At 36.9% G+C, this 22977-nt stretch overlaps 1 protein-coding gene across 3 annotated transcripts in view; it reads left to right on the top strand.

Moving 5' to 3' along the window:
- Nucleotides 1-22977, top strand: part of Ccser1 (coiled-coil serine rich protein 1) — a 978554-nt gene that overhangs the window by 454823 nt on the left and 500754 nt on the right. For 2 of the 3 annotated variants that reach the window (XM_035448756.1, XM_035448755.1), the window contains exon 8: nucleotides 14003-14080. In XM_035448756.1, coding sequence (XP_035304647.1) covers nucleotides 14003-14080 — 78 coding nt within the window. Of the gene's footprint in view, nucleotides 1-14002; nucleotides 14081-22599; nucleotides 22660-22977 lie in introns of those variants that run through there. The other variant, XM_035448758.1, reaches the window with a different exon arrangement.

Here is a 22977-nt window from a genome sequence, read left to right as displayed (position 1 = left end):
AGTATACGTGTTGTTAAGCAATGCTGCATAGCAGGTTAGGTGTATTGAAAGAATACTTAACTTGAATACTTTCAAATTACAATGAGTTTATTGGAATATAACTTTCATCAAAGATAAACATCTGCATAAAAATAAATCAATGTCACAATAAATAGTAAACAAAATAAAATTTTATTGTATTTTTATTTTCACAAAGAAACAGTGAACCCATTATCTTTTGCATAATTAAATATATTACCATTACTGGTAGATGAATTGTCAAGATATTTGACTCTCGCTAAAATTTTGTAATTAGTTATCTAATTTTAAATATCTCTGCTTAACATTTATGTTTAAAAGAGTAATAAACAAGTGCTAAAAAACAGCAAGTAATTCCTTTACTGGTAATATGTAATCTTCTTAGATTCTCTACTATATTAGGTTTGGTTTTCATATAATTAATGCATACATGGATTACTCAATTGTATCTTACTTTTTCTTATGGGTGTGCTAGATGAAAAACTGAAAAGTAGTGAATGACCTAACATTAGAACCTCTTGGGATTGCCTGGACAGTTGGTTCTGTGTGTATGGTTTCCCTACTGCCATCCTTTAAGACTATCAGTACAGGAAGGTCTTTGTAGTGATTCCTGGTTTGTATGCTTTCAAGGTTGAATTACAGAATTATGAACTGTTGTGTTGTCAGAATTGTCCTTGCTCTCCTGGGTATTCCTAGTGACTGCATTCATATTTGGTTCTTCCAGATTCATTCATTGTCTGTGTGCTTTTCAAAGGGAACAAATACCCTTATGTACCCCTTGATTTTAGAGCTAATGTAAAATAGAAGATCAGAGAAAGTAAACTAAATCATCATGCATATACATTCCATACATAGGCTAAAGCTCAGCAATCTTAGCTTTCAGGACTTTCTATTCTCACCTGAATTGATCCTCTAGAGTTTCTGACACAAAGAGAAACTTCAGGCCTCTCCCAGGGCAAGGCACTGTAAGCTAGTGCCTTAAATATTGAGATTCGTCTTGCAGAAAGCTCATGCCAATAGGAAGGAAAGCACATTTCTTTATCCCAAGTCAACTACAGGTTTATAGATGCAATGAAATGGGGGGACGGTAGGCCAATGCTTATGAACATTTCTCACAGAAGTTATCGCATGTAGATAAAGGGATATGGAATTGGACAGTGTTTCTGACAAATAGAATTGAGTGTTCAGACCAAGATGCTAATAGTAAGGCAACATTTAGGAATTGAAATTTCCAGAATTTCTTCTAGGTCCTGTTGTCTAAAGACACATTTACCATACCTCCCTAATTCCCATCAGTTTTCTTACTTCATAAATCTCTTAAATTTAAGATTTAACAAAGAGTCAAGCTGGAGCGTATGAGCTGTAATAATGTAAATCTTAATCTCTACATAAAGATAAATACATCTTATATGCCTCAGTAATTCCTCGGAGAAAATGTAATTCATGCTTATTCTTTTATATTTTGATTGTAAGCGTAGCCTTTAATGGCCGAGCCATCTCTCCAGCCCTTGTGCCTAGTCTCTAATATCTGTACATTTGTTCTACTACTGTCCCACTCTCTTTACTTTATCAAGGCATTTATACAGTCTGTTATTACTGGACCAACTACTGAGCTCATTTTCTATTTCTAATTTGTCCCTCCTTAACTGTATGTACCATGCAAATGCCAGACATTTTACAGGGCTTCTCACTTCAAGAGCATTAATGCCCAGATAGAAAACACATCTGAGATGTCAAATTCACCACTTGATATCCAGTGCCACTATCCTCACCTGTCTTCACTCATTTTCTGGTTCTTTCTTTATTTAATGACTGAAAGTATGCACAGATTTTTTTTTAAGACAGTTTGGAGACTGTGTGACTCTAAAAATGTATGACTCTTCCTGTAAGGAGTTAACACACTAAGGCCAAAGTCAGGCCAATTATAGACAAAAATACTAAGAGAAAATGTTAGCAATGAAATGAAAGTATAAAAAAAGTTAAGAAGTACTTATACACTGGACTCTATCTTTAAAGAGGGGTTTCCCTGGGAGTGTAGAGTCCCTCAATTTCTAATGGTGCTGTCCAATCTAGCAGATGAGGCTTTAGTATGATAAAATGCCAGTATTCTTGTGGAAGAATGGTGTGTGTAAGGGACATCATATAAGGCAATGAAGAGAATACCAAGAGGCTTAATTGTCATTTTCCAGGTCAGATTGTGTAATAGTGATATAAAATGAATTACAAGAGACAATTTTAGTAATATTTCAAATACATTTCATGTAGCACAATGTTTTCCAAGGTAACATGATTTTAAGTCGTAAAATTATTCATGGAACATTTCGTTAATGGTATTTTGTGCAGGTTCTTCAAATCGAAGTGTACATTGTAACTTAACAGACATTCCAGTTTTAATTACCCATGTATCAAGCAACAATTTGTCACATATAACCAGTGTCATTCATTAGAATATCAAATTGTTAAATTTTTAACTAGCTAAATATTTATTTGTTTATTTATCTAATTGTGTCTTTCCTTTAATTATTTAAGTTTTGAAATTATATTATAGTTACAGCATTTCCCCCTTCCCTTTTCCTCCCTTCAAACATTTCCATAAACCTGACTTTGTTTGTTTTTAAATTCATATCTTCTATTTTCATTATTATTGTTACATACATGTGTGCATGTGTGTGTGTGCATTCCTAAATGTATAAATGCAACCTGCTCAGGCTATATGACATTAATTATATGTGTGTATTTTAAGGACTGAAAGTTGGTTTTTAGCTTATTTTAAAAGAAGACTGAGAGGATTCTTGTGTGATACCATCTTGGAGATACATGAACAAACTTCTAGTGCCTCCAGATAGGTATCCAATGACAGATATTACCAAAGTCCAGGTTGTGACCTAAAGGATTTTATTGAGGTTATTTATAGGAATATAGGTTAGGGGCTACTTAGAAGACTACAAATGACTTAAAAACAATTACATCACTAAAGCCAACCAGAACAGGTAACAGCTCTCAAAAGGTGGAACTCTTGAATGTACTGCCTCAACTCAGGCAGCCCAGTAGCATAAGTAGTGCCCCAACCAGATGGCTCAGTTGATGTGAGCTCCTTTCAGGTATTTAGGATGTGCTCTGTTTCCTTTAGGCAACTTGTCTGAGAGTGTTTGTCAATGTCCCGCGCTATAGCCTCGCCAGCAAGAACCACATAGGACATTCGGATCCTTCTGCAGGAAAGCTTTAATGCGTCTTGAGAGGAGAGCATAAGCTTACCAGAGCGGAGACCCCGAGCCAAGAATCCCGTCCCCTAATAAAGGCTGGCAGCCCCGCCTGGGACATGTCACCCTATGGTTGGCTTCAGCTCCTCAGGCCATATGAGCCACGGAATAGGCAGAGATCAAGGAAATGGAAAATTACCCAGCGCCTGCAATAATTTACATTTAGTGCCTGCAGGCACCATCATTGTAATGGAGAATGCAGGGACGGCTCCCTACATCTCCCCCTTTTTTTATTAATTAATGATAAGGCTTTATATTTTTACAAGCAAATAGGTCACCCATATGTTGAGGGATAGAGGCAGAGGTTGTACCTTCCCAATCAAACATTAAGACTGTGTACAAGAGTCGCCATCAGGCTGTTAGCTTGACCCGAAGCGCTCTCGACCTGTCCTCTGCCGTTTTTCTGGGAAAGGGAGACTAGGGCAGGCAACCCTTATGCAGGACAACATGCCTCCCAGAGAAGCCTGCATACTGGGCAACTCTCTGTGTGATGCCTTGCTCAACATCCCTCATGGGCTGCTCAAACCAGACACTCTACCCTGTGCAATGAGCCTAGGCTCCGGTGTGCAAGAGCTGTCTGGCCGGCAGCCTATTGCTTAAGCATTGTTAACCAAATGTCAGTGGAAGCCCCTTGTTCCAAAGCTACAAGCGCTTGGGCGATAACCATCTTGTCTCTCTTAGTTTGAGCCCTGAGCTTACAGACCAGTGAGAGAAGCAACATCAATCCGCAGCAAACGGCTGCACCAAACAATCCCATCCCCACCCCTTAAGCGATCTATGATGACAATCTCTCCGTCAAGGACAGGAGTTAATCTGGATAATAATAGCGGCTCTCAACTCCCGGGGAGAGGGTGGAGTTTTGACTTTTGAAGGTCCGAAGGGGCTCTTTGGGTGAGTCTTTCCGGGATCCACAGGGGATTCTCTTCAGGACTTTTGAAGGTCCGAAGAGGCTCTTTGGGTGAGTCTTTCCGGGATCCACAGAGGATTCTCTTCATCCTGTGGAAAAACACATATAGCTCCCCTGGATCTTATGAGAATAGGATCCGGGCCTCTCCAAAGACCAGTTAAGATATCTTTTACCATTTCCTTTGGCCTTTCAGGTTCTGAGGTGTGACGCTTGGCCGCAGTATGGCCCCGAGCGTCAATGTTTATGAGGCTTTAAAGCCCCAGGCATTCCAGGCCTCCAAGAAGTGTTGAATAACATGCACGGCCTTTTCCCCTATCAAAGACTGGGAAAGCCATCTGTAATTTCCTCCGCTCCTCTAATGGTAAAAAGGAGTCAGTACCAAATAATGGGGGTGTTGATGGAAGTACACCCGCTGGATTAACAGGTCTCTTAAATTTACCGGGGTGTGACCGGTTATCCCCTATTTTCTCTCCCTCCTGTTTTGTTTCTTTTTTACCTAGCTGAGCTGTTTTCTCTAAAACTTTATCTCTTGAGCTTTTAGAGTCATCAGAGCTATCAAGATTTAAAGCTTTAAACTTATTTACAGAATCATCTAACAAATTACTCACTCCCTTGTCATTAGACATCCCGGGAGGTCCTTTTTCCTTATTCGTTGTTGTTTCTCTTCTTATACACACTCCCTTGTCACTAGACATCCCGGGAGGTCCTTTTTCCTTATATTTTATTGTTGGGCGCGCCCCATCTCTCACTACATTCGGTTTCTGACATGTAATTCTGGACTTCTTTAAGATTGCTACAACAGTGAGAAAGGTCAAAATGGCTCCTAGTAAAAGCACAGAAGCCTCTACACTAACCTCCCAAAATAGCAACATTCCCAAGCCAAAGTCCAGAAAAGACATACCTCTCCGAATTTACCACCCTGCAGTTCTGAATCCGCCCCGTTAGAGGGGTCTCCGAAGTGCCGGCGATGTTAACAAGTTCCCGGGTTTCGGCACCAGATGTCCCGCGCTATAGCCTCGCCAGCAAGAACCACATAGGACATTCGGATCCTTCTGCAGGAAAGCTTTAATGCGTCTTGAGAGGAGAGCATAAGCTTACCAGAGCGGAGACCCCGAGCCAAGAATCCCGTCCCCTAATAAAGGCTGGCAGCCCCGCCTGGGACGTGTCACCCTATGATTGGCTTCAGCTCCTCAGGCCATATGAGCCACGGAATAGGCAGAGATCAAGGAAATGGAAAATTACCCAGCGCCTGCAATAATTTACATTTAGTGCCTGCAGGCACCATCATTGTAATGGAGAATGCAGGGACGGCTCCCTACATGTCAACACTTCATTATAGCATATAGATGCTTGGGGAGAGAGAGAGGTGGTGAGCCTGGTCAGTTTTAGGTACTTCCCAAAGCTATTGACTTGTTTACTTCCTGAGTTTAAAAAGCTTCCTTTTAGTTTGGAAGGTTTCACCTTCCCTTAGAGCACCATGTTATCTTACCCCCCTTTTAATGTCTGTTGTCTTACACAGTTTCCTGCAAAATGAACAGGTTTGGCTGGGATGAAAATTGCTGCACAACAAGGATGCAGTTTTAAATTGCCAACATGTTTTTACAGAAAAGCTGGAATGTAGAGTGTGTGAAGACAGGAACTAGTTAGGAGGCTAAATCAATCCCCTGGGGTTGTTTTAACAAGTGCCATGAGTGGGTGTAACACATAGCCTCTCTTCTGCAGAACAGAAGTGTGAAGTCAACATGTGCAGGGCCAAATTCTTCCCATTCTCTGGAAAAGGAGCCCTCCTGGACTTTTAGAGCTGCAGGCAATTTGTAAAGTTATCTGGCTTGATCCGGAATGGAAGATAGATAAAGGAATTGGGGCATTTTCTTAATTCGGGCCTCATCATTGTGAACACTACCTCCACCTCTATCTGGCCTTCTTGGCAACTTTTCTGTGATAATGCTAGAATGATTCTCTTCTTTTAGGGATACCTGCCATATAACTTTAACAGCATATCAATCAATCCTGTCCCATTTAATGTTGTTGTACCTTCTGAGACTCTAGTGAAAATAAAGTCATGTGCAAAGGTTCCAGGTTGGCAGACATTTTGAGGAATTGTCATTTAATCCAGGCAAGAGACTATGGGAATAAGAGGTGGTATTCTGAACACAATTAATATCTCTCAGTATTAATACCCACTTCTTACTTTTAGGGAATGGATGAGGGCATTGGCAGTACAAATGAAACAGATGTGATTATGAAACAAATTTTATAGAATTAACTAATGATTTGAGAGTGCAGGGAGAAAACCAAATGATATGCCTAATATCTTCTAGTCCCAACTCCTCTCCTGCTCTTCTTGATTAACCACCAAGTGCCCGCTATTACTATTCTAAACATTAGAACCCATGTCTTCTGAAATATCTAACTCAAAACCATCTCTTCCATGTTCTTCATTGTGTGGAGCTTCTTAACTTGTTGTGCTACCTTGGTAAGAGCATGACTTGATAAGAATAAAAAGATTGGCTTGCATGCCCAGAAGCACAAGAAACAAAAGTAATAGTAAAATTATCTACCACTAGTATTTGCTGGTGTTCAGAAATGTGCAAGGTCTTAAGGCATATTTAACAACTTGAATCTACAATATTGATGTCAGAGTTGAGTGCAAAGCACACTTTTGATGCGTATCATCACCTTAAAAAACAAAGCTGCATGCTTCCCATTTAGAACATTATATGTCTTCATCTGAGCCGCAAGTATTGCTAATAATTCCACTCTCTAATCATGTTCACTTCTGATTTTACAGATCAAGCTACTGCTTAAATGAAGTGAACTGAACTCTTCTTAAAGATAGTTAGATATGTTTTCAGCTTGAGTGATCTCCTGTAGACAATCTGTTCACAATTTTCAAATGTGCTGTGCAATGCTTTAGCTGTACATCTGGTAAAAATCAACAACTACAAAACAGTGTCAGTGCTGTGGGCTCCAGGAAGTTTCTTAATTTAGTTATCATGAAACCCAATGAAAATAACATTTTTCAGATGCTTATTGATCTGATACTTCCAATGTTTGTCTTCATAGTTTTGACCCATTGGGTTCTTTGGTTTTGTTTTGTGTGTTTGTTTAATAAAACAAAATTGCAAGTCCTATCCCTGCCTCTTTCTGAACCTGTTAAATCCCCACGACTTTTCTGGTGAAGCAAACCAAAAATTGAAGGAATTTCAGCTGCAAACCTGTATGAATTCCAGCCTGGCATCATGAATGGGCACTCACAGAACAAACTTTAATTATAGGGTTCATAAACCAGGCCTTTTAAAAACTGGTGAATCAGTGATTCTGTAGCCTATCTTACCAACTACACTTTGCTCATGATTTGAAAAACCACATTCAAATTTCAGCTTAACAGAAGAAAAATGTACATGCTTCTAGCCCAAATTTAGTTTTTGCTGGGACTCAAAATATATGTTCCTGCTGTTTAAACAGATATCCAGATACCTAGTTTTCTGCATTGAGGTTTTCAGTAAATAAGTTTTAACTTCTGTTCCCAGTTTAAACATGTCTTAAACAGGTTTCTGCTTCTGGCAGACACATCTGAGTATCAGTTGCTGACTACAGGCTGTTCCTAAGTAGACTGTGAGCCATGGACTTACTGTGGATGTGAACCAGTCCAGCTGATGTGGACACCCCCTGTCTCTGCAACAGAGTCTGCCAACCAGAAGCTCCTGATGGTTTCTCCATTGCCTAAATTCCCATTTTGCTTTTGACTAGCATCTCAGCCTTCTTGGGTCCCTAACTTCATCCCAAAGTCAGCAGGAAGTAGCATGGGAAAGAATACATGGCCCATTTTCCCTGGTTGAAATGCTAAGTCTAAAGGAACTCCTTTACACAGGGGATGCCAAAATCTCTCAATCCCTGATGGGGATTCCAGAGAGACAGCAATTCCATGATTGGAATCTCCAAAAAGCAAATGGGGGAATGAAGGTACCAGCTCCCCATTTCAGCAGCCATAACAGTCTAACAACTGTTTGCCTGACCTTGCCTTGGTCACTAGGAGATCAGATGCCTGCCTCGTGTCAAGGAACCAATCAGAAGTTAGCTGGTGGTGCTATGCTTTATGGCTCTGGGTGTGCTTTATGGACAAGTGCACAGCAATGACGCGCAGAGTATAGCAATTGCCCTGGGAGAGCCTATGGGCCATAACAACCAGTTGACCAATCAACACAGCGCAAGCCTGGAGGCACACCAATCCTGAGCCTATGCGTACCCCTAGACACTCCCCTTATGCTGCCCTATAAGATTTCTATGCTGTAGCTTCTTGGTGTCTTTTCTAGCCATCCGCCATGGTGGCTCGATGAAAGGCCCGAGCCAACATGGGATTAGCTTGTTAAAACAACTGCAATAAAACCTCTTGCTGTTTGCATCAAAAAAAATTGCAGCTTAAAAAATATTTATTTATTATACCATAGCATTCTGTTCAAGAAGTTAATAGTTGAGAGGGTCAGGCTAAGGTCCAGCCCAATATAGTACGCACTAGATTATCTTCTTTAGAGTCTGAGTATGTATGTGAACAACCCAAATCATTCCATCAACTCTGTATCTTCTGGCATTCAGCCACCCACTCCTTAGTTGACTCATAGTTTAAGGTCATGGTGACTATTAGATACCTGGTAGGCAGACAAAGGCATTGTCATGCATGGGCTTATAATCTGCACTGGTGTTGCCTGAGTCATAATTGTTGACAACAGTAGTCTCCTGATGCCTGTCTGCCAGGCCTGGATCTTCCTGCTCTTATTCATTAGGGTCTGCTCCTCACAGACCTCCAGTTTCACTAGGTCCTCAGTGTTATTATAGATCAGACCTAGAGTTCTGCTCATGTATCCTGAAAAACAATATCACTAGATTTGAGCATCAAGGAAGTTGTCATCTTATGATTGGATTTCACTAAAATGTCCTATGTCCTTGGTTGTTCCCAGAAAGTTTAAGGAAGTTTTTTTACTTGGCCAGTGAACTCCTAATTCTGCTAATGCTTACAATGATGCATGCTCATTAAAGGGGTGCTAAGAATAATCAATGGGAACTGTATGGTTGAGTTTGCCTCCCTGTGCTTATCCCGGGCTTTGGCATTGTTAAGCAATCCCAGTGATTTTCTCTCTTGATTTTGCTGTTGTATTATGTAAACAATTCTTATTACTGGCATCAAAATTCAATACATGATGATGTTACAATTCCACTGAACCACTTAATTCATAAATTAAACTTGATCCACTATGTCACCTGGATTTTCTCTTAATGAATTACCTTACTTTTTCATTTTAAAAGTTAGCTTTTGTGCTCCTTTGATGTTAATTATTAACAATATTTCATTTCCATCACAATAACCTCTGAATTCATGATGTTAGGCTCATACTGTTTTAAAATAGACTTTGTGTTCTTTTAAAGTTTTTAGAAATCAGTTCTGGTAGTTTAAACCTATTCTTTACCAAACTTTTCTGTAAACCAGGGATAACAACAGTTTTTGTTGTTATGTTCTTTAACCTCCAGTTACACAGCACTGTGTGTAGTGACTATTTTATGTATCTCCTGTAGCAACCCACCATGGTTTTTGTGTTAAAACTTCACAGTTTGATACAATCCTCTTTGTCTATGATAACTTTTCTGCCTGTCAAAGGCCTTATTCAAATCATCATGGTTCATTCCAGGGTCTTGAAGCATCTTGTGTTTTCTTCTCTTCATTTAATAGTATCCAGTCTGACATTTAACTTTTTAGAAATATTTAAAATTATTTATGTTTCATTTTATGTATATGAGTATTTTGCCTGCATGTATGTCTGTTTACCACTGTGTGTCTGGTGCCTGCAAAGGCTCAAAAAGGGCATGGAATCCTGTGGAATTAGAGTTAAAAGTGATTGTGAGCCACTGGAAATGAAAGCCTGGTTCTCGAGAAGAACAACTAATCCCCTTAACTGCTAAGTCAGCTCTCTGGTACCAAGTGCTCGATAAATTTTGAGTTGGGTTATGTACGTGTGGGGAGTCAGGTCTGGCTTCATTTTTTAGTTTCATAAATAAAGTTTTACTGTGTTTTCCATAGTTCTTTCTAGCATTTCATCCTATGACACTTATCTTTTGTAATGCTGTTTCAGTGACATGTGATGTAATTAGTACATAGGCAAATGAAAAACTATACTACAACCATATTCAGCTTGAAATCTATTATAGTAATCACTCCAGCATTATTATTTTTACTTAGGATATCTGGAGTATGTATGGGATGTGCTTGATTTCATATGAATTTTAGGTTTTATTTTTACTACTTCTGAGAAAAATGTTGTGTGAATTTTGATTGAATTGGGTTTGCATTGAATCTGTAAATTGTACCTTTTGTAGGATGTTCATTTTTACTATATTAGTTCTACTAATCTGTAAGCATAGAACTTTTCATCTTCTGGTGTCTTCCCCACCCTCTGTCTTCAGGGTCTTACAATTTTCATTCCAGGCTTTCCATAGTTACCACCTTGATTAATTTTATTCTTCCAGTTTCTCTGTTTCTTTGTTTTGAGTGTGTGTGTTTACAAGATTTCTTTCCTAGTGTGTTTGCTATTTGTGTGTAGAAAGACTACTATATTTTAAACAACTCTGTTTTATGTTTTTTTAATTTATCTATTTTGTGGAGTAAAATGTTTTGCCTATACCTATGTCTGTGCACCTCATGCATTGCTGATGCCTGCAGAGGTCAGAAGAGGGTAATGAATCCCTTGACATTGGAATTCTGGATGATCGTGAACTATCATGTGAATGTTGGGAATCTAACCTAGGACAGGGAGTGTGGGGATGATGCCAGCCAGTGAAGTTAGCATTTGTGTTTAGATAGAAAGTGTTGTGTATGTTGAGTCCGCTAATGCCTCTTTTATCATGCTCCCCCCCCTGCCGTGTGTTCTGAATATGACTCAGGATAAATAGAATATTTTTAGAATTTCTGTGATTAACTGTCATGTGTACTAAAGGAACTTCATGCCTTCTCAAAATTTGGCTTTTACATGTTTGCTTTTCTACATTTGTGTTATAACTCAATATTAACCTTATCCCTTCACTCCTGAGCCCTGCTGTAAAATGCATTACTGATCATATATATGGCAATAGGTATTCTGTGGATTTGCAAACTTTACAGGAAATGCATTGGTATATCTAAAGCAATCTGAAGTTCCATCCACAGAAAAACAACCGTGTAAAGTCAGAAAAAGAATATAAACAGGAGGACCTCAAAAATAGTCTGTTACCATCTTGCAATCACTGGCTGTACAATGACTACAGAAATTATATATTTGGTATGCTTTCTTGCATATATGCCATAGAGATAAGACATTCCTTTATAGCTTTTCAGAGCTGGAATATCTTTATATATAAGAACACTAAGGTAGAAGACAGGATGGTTTGAATTTTCAATTCTACTTACTGTCTTGGGTGATCTTTAATTCGGTGTCTACTTCATGTACTTAAGTGACAATAATATTTTAAAATGACCATTGCATGCATAAATTGTGCATATTACTTGCTTCAGTGCCTGACATCTAGCCTATACCACATTATTTGCTTCTGCTGTAAGTAGTTATAATTACAGTGGCAAAGATTACAGTAGAAAGAAAATGTAAATATCATTAAATACTCCTCATAAGTTCAAACACTGTATTTTTGGCTTATATACATTTATTTATGATTAAAGCTGTCTTTTGTTATATAAACAGTGTCATGTTATCTCTAATCTACAATTTAATCACAGGACAGGAAACAATACTTGTACTCAGTAGCAGTAGCACACAACACCCTAAATCAACATACATTTAGTATCACATACATCAGCAAATATAAATCAGGGGATATCTTTTTCATCAAGTGTTCACTTTCTACAAAATCTTCTATGTTTCTATACCTTATGCACACACATATTTTTTATTAATTTTAAATGGAAAAAAAGCTAACATGTGTGTTTTAATTAAAAGAAATATCGAATTGCTAACTGCTTGGAAAGGAAAAGCTAAAGTTAGTTATATAAGCATATTAACAGATTTACTTGTAAAAGTGCCTGTGAGAAATTGAATCAATTTGACCTTCCAGTATCCCCAAGAGAGGCTGGAGAAATTGTGTTTGCTTACCCCGAGGGGATTAGGGAGCCAATAAAAAGCACAGGTGGCTAAGAACTTTGCTTTAGCTTATTGCCAGTTGCCCCTCTCTTCTGTGTACTTTGCTCTGATTTCTTCTTATGCATAATGTAAGACCATAGTCAAGTTGAAATCTGTATTGGGATTTATCTCAAATAGATTCTGATCCTTCAGTTGCAGAATAGTACTTTAAGAAGGAAACTACTTAATAATAAGTAAAGGTGAGAATGAAAGGTTCAGGCAGATACCTAGGCAGCTTAAAGGGCCATGTGCTGTGTAGCCACATCATGGTTACATCACTCATTACAGGACTGCGTAGGGTTTATAAGCGTGAGGTCCCGCTTATAAACCTGCAGCATTATTCTCCTCTCTCTCTCTCTCTCTCCCTCTCTGTTTCTGGCAGTTGGCCTCTCTCTCTTCTCTCTTACTATCTGCCCTGCTCTGTTCTTCCATTTCTCTCTCTTTCCCTCTCGCTCTTCTGCCCTATAATTAACTGTTTAATGTACTCTCTATAGTCAATTTCTCTCTCCAATTTCTAATTTAAGCAAAAGAATAAGAGCCTGTCCTGGAACTCCTCTGTAGACCAGGATGGCCTGGGACTCACAGAGATCCTCCTGCTTCTGCCTCCATGAGTTCTGGGATTAAAGGCATTTATCACAGAGGGGAACAATGGAAGCTACTTTGGAATCATTTGTGCAGGGTCTGTCCTGTCTGGTCTGGCCTTGCCACTCTGGTCTCATCCTCTGTCACATCTGGACTTTCTGGACAGACTTGGCTCCACTGGGCTTCATTCTCCACTGTTCTCTCTCTCCTGACTCTTCTTAAGCCATTTCTGAACTTGTAGCTATTTAGGCCTACTATTGTAACAATCTCTCTGACTTCAAATATTTATGAATATTACTGCCCCCCCCCAAAGCTCCATGTAACACTTCTATTTAAAGTTGGTCCCCAAATAATTCAGCTTTCTTTTTTTAGCTGAGGTGTCAGTTGCTTCTCCACCCAAGCTACAAGCTTGTGCTAGTCTTGCAGAATTACAAGACACACTTTGACAGTTGTGTTCAACTGCCTGAAACAAAGGGGGGCATCACTCATCCAAAAACATCTCAGTCACTCTTTTTTTTCCTCCACTTTTTATTTGAATTAGAAACAAGATTGTTTTACATGTCAATCCCAGTTCCCTCTCCTTCCCCTCCTCCCCTGCTCCCCCAACTAACACCCCACCTATCCCATACCCTTTCTGCTCCCCAGGGAGGGTGAGGCCCACAATAGGGGGTCTTCAGAGTCTGTCATATCCTTTGGAATAGGGCCTAGGCCCACCCCCTGAGCCATGTGTCTAGGCTCAGGGAGTATCTCTCTATGTGGACACAGTCACTCTTATACTAGAACAAAAGTTCTAGTAAAAGTGGAATGGTTGTGACAGGAAAACTAAGCTGCAAGTATTTACACTAATTAAAAAAAACCCACCATAATTGAGTACACACACACACACTGCAGGTATTTACACTAATTTAAAAAAACACCATAATTGAGTACACACACACACACACACACACACACACACACACACACACACACAGAGATTCATGAATTAGAGATTAATCAAATTTTAGTAAACAGGTAATATTAGCATAGAAGCACATGACTTATCATCATTGTGATTTTCTTTTTTTGCTTTGCAGGAAAAAGTACAGCATTTACAGAAGGCTTTTGCTTCACGAGTAGATAAATCCACGCAGACTGAACTTCTAGGCTGTGATGTAAGTAGCTATATGAAACCGTTTTTATCTTCTTTATTGGTCTTCAGATTTTCACAGCTTACTTACCTCTGCTGTGTTGTCCTGTGTTGACTGAATACAGTTGGGCTGTGCTCTATTCATTACTTGTCCTCAAACTTCCCAAACACCTTGTTGAACTAAAAAAGATAATTCCAGGTACCAAGTGGCATACCAGAGTTCTATTACTGTTTTTAAACCAACATCCCTAACATGCTTTTCTGGGCTAGTGAATTTTAAGGCACATGAAAATACAAGGATAATTTGTTTTTAAGAAAAATCTAATTTATTTATTCACAATTTAGTAAAGTTATTAGGTTTGCAATAACCTAAGGCCAAACATTTTTGCATGCAGACATGTAAAAGAAAAACTCCAACTTCGCAAACAATTTTACAATAATGTTTTAGCTTTGGGGCTTTAGTTTAGGCAATGCAAGTAATTTAATTAAAAGTTAGTATTTATTCTTAATGTAAAATATTTGCTGATAGGGTTGTAAAATGTGTTGTAACCTGACATTCCTCCAGAAATCCTGTATGATTTTGTAAAGCTGATCTAAATAACAGTCTTTTCTTTAACATAGCTCTAAAGTTTGTGTTTTGCTGAATTGCTTTCAACTCATCTCTCCAAAAAAATTAAAAAAAAAAAGAAGGAATTCTCTTGCTCATTGCCATCTATAGGGAGAACCTGTTCTTACATTTAGAAATGTTGATGAGAAGCTGTCACTACTTCATTGACAAGAAACTGCATAATTCAGCTTTGAGTTTTGCGAACACATGTTTATATTTATATTTCAAAACAGATAATGTAAACATAGATGTCACTCTTGTGTCCCCATGAAAACTACATCAATTATTAACGTACTACATGTCTCCTTCACAAAATAAAGCAGTTTTGATTTCTATCACAAATTGTTTTCAAAATTTAATTTTAGTTTAAAGATACCAAAAGCTGTGTTTTTCTGGAGGGGGTTCTATAATATTCATCTTAATGGTTTTCTAGATGTTTATATATTCTATAGATATTAATAGTATTACAGCAATGTTTCTAGCCTAGTTTATATGTTATGTATATGATGTTAATCTTTATGTTTAAAAGGAAATACTTTTATTATTTTAGGATAGTTTACAACAAGTAATCCATTGTTTATCTCTTTTGAGGGACTCACCCCACACACACATAACAATTGTAAATATATATGTATGTATCAGTTCTTAAGGTTTAACTCCAACATGTGTTTTAGATAATTATCTGTGTATTTCTAAGTCAGGATGTCAGAAATGTTTCAAAAAGAATTATAAAGGTACAATCCCCATCAAACTGTATTGCAATATACATCATAGCACATGTACACTACAGGTTACCTTAGGATCCAGCTACTTCAAAGCACTCAATTCTTAACTGAGTTATCTGAATTCCGGGAAGGTGAAATCATTATTATTATTATTATTATTATTATTATTATTATTTTAGCATGGATTTTTAGTAAAAGTAATGCATTCTTAATACAAATACAAGGAAGACCCACATGCATTTGAGCTTGATTTGGGAATTAATATTTGGGTACCTGCATTCTAACTGGCTCAGTGACTCAATATAGACAAATAATGTAAGACTATTATTCACCTGGTTTTGGAGGCACACACCTTTAATCCCAGCACTTGGGAGGCAGAGGCAGGCAGATCTCTGTGAGTTAGAGGCCAGCCTGGTCTCCAAAGCGAATTCTAGGATAGGCTCCAACACAATACAGTTGAAAAACCCTGTCTTGAAACACACACACACACACACACACAAAAAAAAAAAAACCCAACAACAACAACAACAAAAAAAAAAACAATCAAAACGATTATGCAGCAGTGTTAGGTTTTAGATCCCACTGTGAATGATGGCGAGAACTGGTATCTGAGAGGTGAGTGCTGCCTCTGGGAAATAACTAAGCTGTGGCATTTACACTTAAGACCTCAGCTACCTGCCACCTCTTTTTGAATTTCCTTCTCTGTGGCTCATTTTATTTTTTTTTTTCAGAATACATCATAATACGTGGCTTTATAAATATGTTAATAGAAATTTTAAAAAGGAGTCAGGAACATGGTAGTTCTCTTAAAGTCCTCATTGTTTTTAGCTTGTCATGAAGGCAAATCAGCCAATGACCTGAGGCCAAGTAAGAATACTTCCATGGTAGTTACTCCTAAAAGTCCCCCCAATACAAGCACTTGTTATAATTGGAGAGCTGTTAACATAAGACAGTACTCAGTTCATGTTGATATGCTTAGAGTTTCCTCGTCATTTATATATAACACAGTCTGCAGAAACAGCACAGACGACTAAATGCACAGAAACTTAGGAAAGTAACTATATTTAACTACATGCATGAACTGGAGTGTGCTTTCTATGTGAAAACTTGAGGAAAGAAACATTGTATATAAACTAAAAGTAAGGCATTTTTATAATAATGAGCTGCTTAATAACTAGGACATATGTGTCTAATCCACACTTCTCCAGGAATAGGAAGTGTCATTTATGAACTGCAATATTTATTTGTAAATAATTTAACTTTCATTTGCATATGAATTTCTGTCTTTATGCTTTCTTCATAATATTCATAAAATTATTTTGTTAGAATTTTAAACATCCACACACCTGTGTATGTGTATAAAACATCTATTCATAATTTTTCTAGAGCTTCTTAGGAAGGAAAGAATTTTATAGAAAGGTTGTACAACATCCTTGGTTCTCATGATTTTCTACCACTTCTTGGAAGCTTTCACTATCAACCACCATTTGGTCCTTATGGATCAGTTGTGATCATATGCCAAAGGGGTGAATGCCAGACTATAAAACGCCAAGTCACCATTACCATCGAGAACATTGCTTTTGCTTCATAAGCTGCATAAAAAGGAACACATATGAATACAGAATTAAATATGTTAATAAAAGTCCACTATACACAAATTTAAAGGTTTTTAAAATAAACTCTTTCATGGATAAATTTTGTCAGGACTCCTGAAACCAAAGTGTCACCTGCCCTTTTGAAACCGGATAGATGTATGGGTAGAGTCAGGAAGCAACACAAGTCCCTATAAGACCTTACCAACTGATTGGGATCTTTCTGATTGCATCACCCACATATAATGGCCTCCATATAGCACATATACTCTGTAATATATTTTGAAGCCTGAGAGATACTGCAAATAAAGATTTGATTAAACTATTTGAGAGTGAATAGCTAAATTCAACAGTATTATCAGTAAGAACATTTAGGATTCAATTAATTTAATGTCTTCTAGAAAAATTGTAGTTTCTTGTTATGTTTTATAAAGGTTGTTATTTTATATAAATATGATTGACTTCAAGTATAATTTTCACTTCAAATAATTCATTGGTTTCATTCAGAATAATAACAAAATCTGTCTTTTAGGATTAGAATTTTGATAAAGAGATCTACTAGTGTGTAGTTTTTTACAGAATGCTATCATTAGAATTGAATTTTTGGGATTTTTTTCACTTTTGAAATATAAAATGGTGAGATATTTCATCAACTACTAAATTATTATGATCAGTGTATGTATTACTAATGGTTTTCATTTGACTATTAAAAATTTATTAAAGTGTGGAGTCATATTATTGACCAAGTACAACATAGATATATGTTTGATTTAGTATTACCTGTGTATTTCTACTATTCTAACTTATTTTCTCAAGCAAATTTGGTTTATACATGAAGTTTCTACTTACAGGCTAGAAAAATAATAATAAAACAGGCTAGAAAAATAATAATAAATATACATTATACATGAAGATATTGTGAGAATTTCTCAGTACACATTTCTGTGTATTTTGCAACTTCTCCTGGCTTTATTAGATTTCATTTGGTTGCTTCTTCTAGGAGTGAGTGTACAAAGAGCCCTTAAATATATGAGAAGAGTGTATCTTGAGTTGTTTAGGACAGGGATGTGGAGGCTTGCCTTTCCTAGTCAGAATCTCTGATGGACTATGCATATGTCCTGGCACTTGCTAGACAAAATAATATCTTTCTTCAAATGTTCCATTTGTTAATATTCAATCAACTTAGGTATTTCTGTTTATACCTAGTAATTAAATCACATATATAGGGAGCTATAGAGTTTTGTTTGCTTTAAGACAATTATTTTTCATATTATATTAAGTAGCTGATAAGACATTGGTTAAAAACGCTAATATTAAACAGTATACTTTCTATGTAATGCAGATGCTTGGCTTTCCAACATGTCTCATCTTATAATACAGCTTTGAGAATTTGTAGAATTAATATTTATCAAATATCACTATTTACCTGGATCCTTTAGCTGAAAAGCCCCAGAGTCTCCTATGGCGTTTATGCAATTGCTTAATATGTATAATTAAATTAAGAATAACAAATAAAGAAATGCTAAGAGGCATTGGTATCCGAAGGTTCAAAGTGCATCCTGCAAAAGGAGGAAGAACACAGTAAGGAGCCACTAATTATGTGAGAGACTGAGAGTGGGGATGGCATCAGCAGAGCTACACAGGGCCACTAAAATAGAGAAGGGTGAACAATGTGCTTTGGAAGAGGAGAGAAAAACATCTTTGTCAGGAATCCTATTTTAATGTGTGTTATGATAAATCTTTCTGCCAAAAGCCACCGGACCCCTACTGCCATGTGGGCGCTTTCAGCTAACTGCCCAGAGTTCTGCCCGCCGAGTTATGGCCCCAAATAATACACTGAGACTTATATTAGGTACAAATGCTGCTTGGCCAATGGCTAGGATTTCTCATCTTAGTCTTAATTATCATAAATCTATATATTTTATAAGCCTTATATTAATTAGGATGCCTTCCATTGGCATCCTCATCCAGGGATCACATAGTGACTCTGGAGGAAGAGAGAAGGGGCCTACTTCCTTCTTGGCCTTGTTTATATTAGTTTCCTGGCTATGTCACTTCCTGCAGATCACCACTTCTTTACTACATTTCCCAGAATCCTCCTTGATATCTAGTCCTGTCTAACTTGCTGCCTCATTGGCCAAACAGTACTTTATTTATCATCCAATAAGACAAACACATACCCAGAAACACTTCCCCCATCAAATGTGTTCCCTGAGATTTTTGAAAGTCCCAGACAGTGAGCAAATGGTATTATCTTTGCCACCATCCTGGATATGAATAATCAGATTAACATAGACCACCTAGTATTAAAGGGGACTTCTGTGCTACCAAGCCTGGGAACAGATTGGGTGTATCAGGAAACTCACACTAGAGAATCAAGGCCTATCCAAGGGAACAGAGGACCCAGGCTTCTCTTGATGGGAGCAGAGACTCAGGTCTGTTGTGCCCTATCCACCTGAGATAACAGCAGACTGAGACCTCCTTTGCATATCCACCTGAAGGAACAATGATAGAGTAACTCCTGTCATTTCCACTTGGTACAAAAAAAGCTATACTCAACCAGAGTTCTTGATAATCCCACGTGTTTCTCTCTTCCTTCTCCTCTCCCCTCCTCCTTTCTCTCTGGAAGAAATGATATAATCACATTTGTCCCTCAGTATCTCTGAGCAATGGTTTGAGAAGCCACATTAGAACCATCTTCATGTACTCAAGTTCTTATAGGAAGGGTCCAGTAACTGCACATAGCATGTGTTCTTTGTGAGGGGTCATTTCCAGGTCACAGGCAATATCTTATGCAATACAAACTATCTATAAATACTTGCTTCATTATTTGAAGGTTGATGCTTTCAGCCACTTGCTTTACACTCTTGGATTTGAGGGTCTTTCAAGATTATCCAACCTTTGCCAGTGAGAAAACTGAAATGGATTATTAAGGTGACAGAGACATTGAAATTAGCAGATGAAAAGTGTTTTAAAATAAAGATATAAAGTGATATTCCAGTGTAGTCACAGAGAATTAAGGGAAAAAGTTTCATAAATGTGTGTATACAGAACTGGCACAGGAGCAGGAATTTTTAGACTATTACATTAGAAACTTTCTTAAAAGCAAACCACATATATCATTAACCTTATGCACTGTAAAGTAAGAATGCAAGGAAATTATACTCTTTAGTGCTGCCACATTAAGATGGTAATTACAGTTGTAAATTTATGAGGCTGAATTAGTATATAGAGAATTTATACCAAAAGAGTGTAATTTGCAGTTCAGAATACTTAAAGAGTCAGTTCTATAAATATCAGAATTATATCAGATTTATAATTATTTTATGAATTTTATATTCATAAATGGATTTATGAATTTGGACTTAGTCCACCAAATTGATGCTATTGTCCAATATAGAATAATTTTCTGGAAGAAAAAAAAGTAAAAATGTTCAGTATTTCATCCAGTTTTAAGGTAAAACCTGGAACTGGATGAGCTGTTCATTCTCTAGGCTTAAGGAAGAACTAGTGAGAAACTCAAAATTGCATGTTTTCCAATTCTTTGGTTGGGGGCAGTAGGCTGCAAAAATGCAACTAAGAACTTTTTCCTGCTGTTTTGAGACTGGGTCTTTCTAGCCTAGCCTAGAACTTATTGTGTAGTTTAAGATGGCCAAAAACCCAACATCAATGCTTCCACTGCCTGATCTTCCACACAAGGCCTAAAAGACTACTCCTTAGTTACTAGGGGTTTAGAAATATTCATTGGGTCCAAAAGGTTTAATTCTTCTTTTGTGAATGCCTCAATAATATTACTCATGATTGTGATTTATGAAAATGACACTAAAATGAATTCATGTAAATTACAAAGAATGCAATTATCAGTGGACTTGAGAATATATATTAATTTTTGCAGTTTTGAAAGCTTTGGCTGCCACCATGGTATATATGCTCCCATATATACCAAACAACATGCTCCTAACATATTTACTCATCACCATTTCTTGTCATGGATAATGATGGAAAATAACACAAATACTCATTAATAGAGACTAGTCCATTATCCAATAGATAGCCATCCAGGCAAGAAGATGAAATACTGATATTGTCATATAAAGACATCTCTAACCTATTAATAAATGAATGCAACTTGTGAATTTATCATTTAGATATCCTACACCCATGTATGGAGATAACAGAATGCTTATTTGAGAAAGCAGTACTATAGAATAGCATAAATGAGATCAAGGAAACTTCCTTTGATTGTGCCTGGAAATATGCTTTTCATGGAAAACAGGAAAGGAAGAGATTAAAAATTATGTGACATACATGAGTTTAACAAGTCATTATACACTACCATATACACTTTAAAAAGTGAATTTTAGATATGTTTTTCTACACATTTCTCTGGTTATGTATATTCAGTGAGCTTCTTTTTAAGGACAAAGAGAATTAATCACTCTACACTTCACACAGTAGTACAGCTCTATCCACTGATGCTATAGCCTCAGAGTGCTAATTTGAAAGCATTCAAGCCTTGCAGTCTCATTTATAGTATGCACTAATCAGTCTGCATGTTCAAGTAATGAACAATGTTCTGTGAGACAATAGGCAAGTTTTTCTTTAAAAATGCTATTAGTATAGAATATAGAATATGTGCACACTGCACACATACATGCACACACATGCACACACACACGCACTGTATGTCTCAGTACACTTTACATGGTAATATCTGAATTCCTCAAACCTAATGACTGCTCAGATTTTCCACTTCCTGATTTTGTGATTTTATAACAGTACCCACCATTCTCATTCAGAACTGCTTGCACAGATCCTGCTGTATCAAGGCTTGCTGTCCTATGCCTCAGTTATTGAGACCTTTTCTTATAGAGATTCCTGATGTGCACTCAAATAAGGTTTCTCTTTGTAAGGAATTCCTTCAGAATCTGCCAGTATTGCTTGGGCTAATTCTCAGTTGCAGATCTGATATATTGTTATATTTTATACACTGACATGTGGCACACACACACACACACACACACACACACAAAACACATACTTTATGGTGGTACATAACACAGTTGCAGTGTTGATCCTGTGGTTCCATAGAACTCTTATCAACAATTGTGCTATCCTTAGGAATAAGGGAAGTGTTCTATGCTTCTTAGACATAACACCTCCTTTCATGAATATTTACTTAATTGATTTCCTTGTTTTAATATGTGTGAAATACTTTTAAATTCTTTAATTTCCTATCATGTGAAAAGCTTTGTATATAGAGCTCAGATAATAACTGTGGTATATACAATCTTCAAGATAGATTGTGCTATTTATCTGTTATCAAATTTCTGGCTACTTTTCAGTTGAATAATGCATAAAGAGTTGAAGAAAATCTATTTTCTACTTATTTAAAAAAAGGAAAAAATTGTTTCAACTTTCCATTCTTTCATTTTATATTACTAAAATAAATATTCTTTGTGAATTCTAATGACAAATTTTGATATAAAATCACCAACAGAAGAGGTTCAAGTCAATATGTATTTTTATTTATGTGCTTAAACATTTGATATCTTCATTTAAAATTTTCATTTCATTTTGTTATTTGCCATTCATTTCTTTTTGTTTTCTTCTTTTCAAGGCCCTGTGGAATCCTACATGCACTGGAGGTTTATTTAAACCAGTCTATATTTCAAGCTAAATTAAATAATCATTTGACCATGAATAATTCATCACTGATATTTGACATGTTAAATATTGAGTGAAATAAAATTTTCTATGATTCCTTCTTGTAATTATCTCACAGAATATGTAATATAGAAATTGTTTCATTTCAAATACTGTAAACTTTTACATTTATAAACAATTTCCACAGAATATTGATGAAGATTCAATGGACATATGTTTGTCTTTACTTACTGTGTTTTTTTAAAAATATAATTTTATTTAAGGATTATCTACATATGCAAATATACTAAAATGTATTATTCCACTTGGCAGTAAATATTGTTTGATCATC

Source organism: Cricetulus griseus, chromosome 8 (genome assembly GCF_003668045.3).
Source record: "Cricetulus griseus strain 17A/GY chromosome 8, alternate assembly CriGri-PICRH-1.0, whole genome shotgun sequence".
Classification (NCBI taxonomy): domain Eukaryota; kingdom Metazoa; phylum Chordata; class Mammalia; order Rodentia; family Cricetidae; genus Cricetulus; species Cricetulus griseus.
Note: the sequence above shows the minus strand (reverse complement) of the source record. Positions and strands in the feature narration are given on the sequence as shown.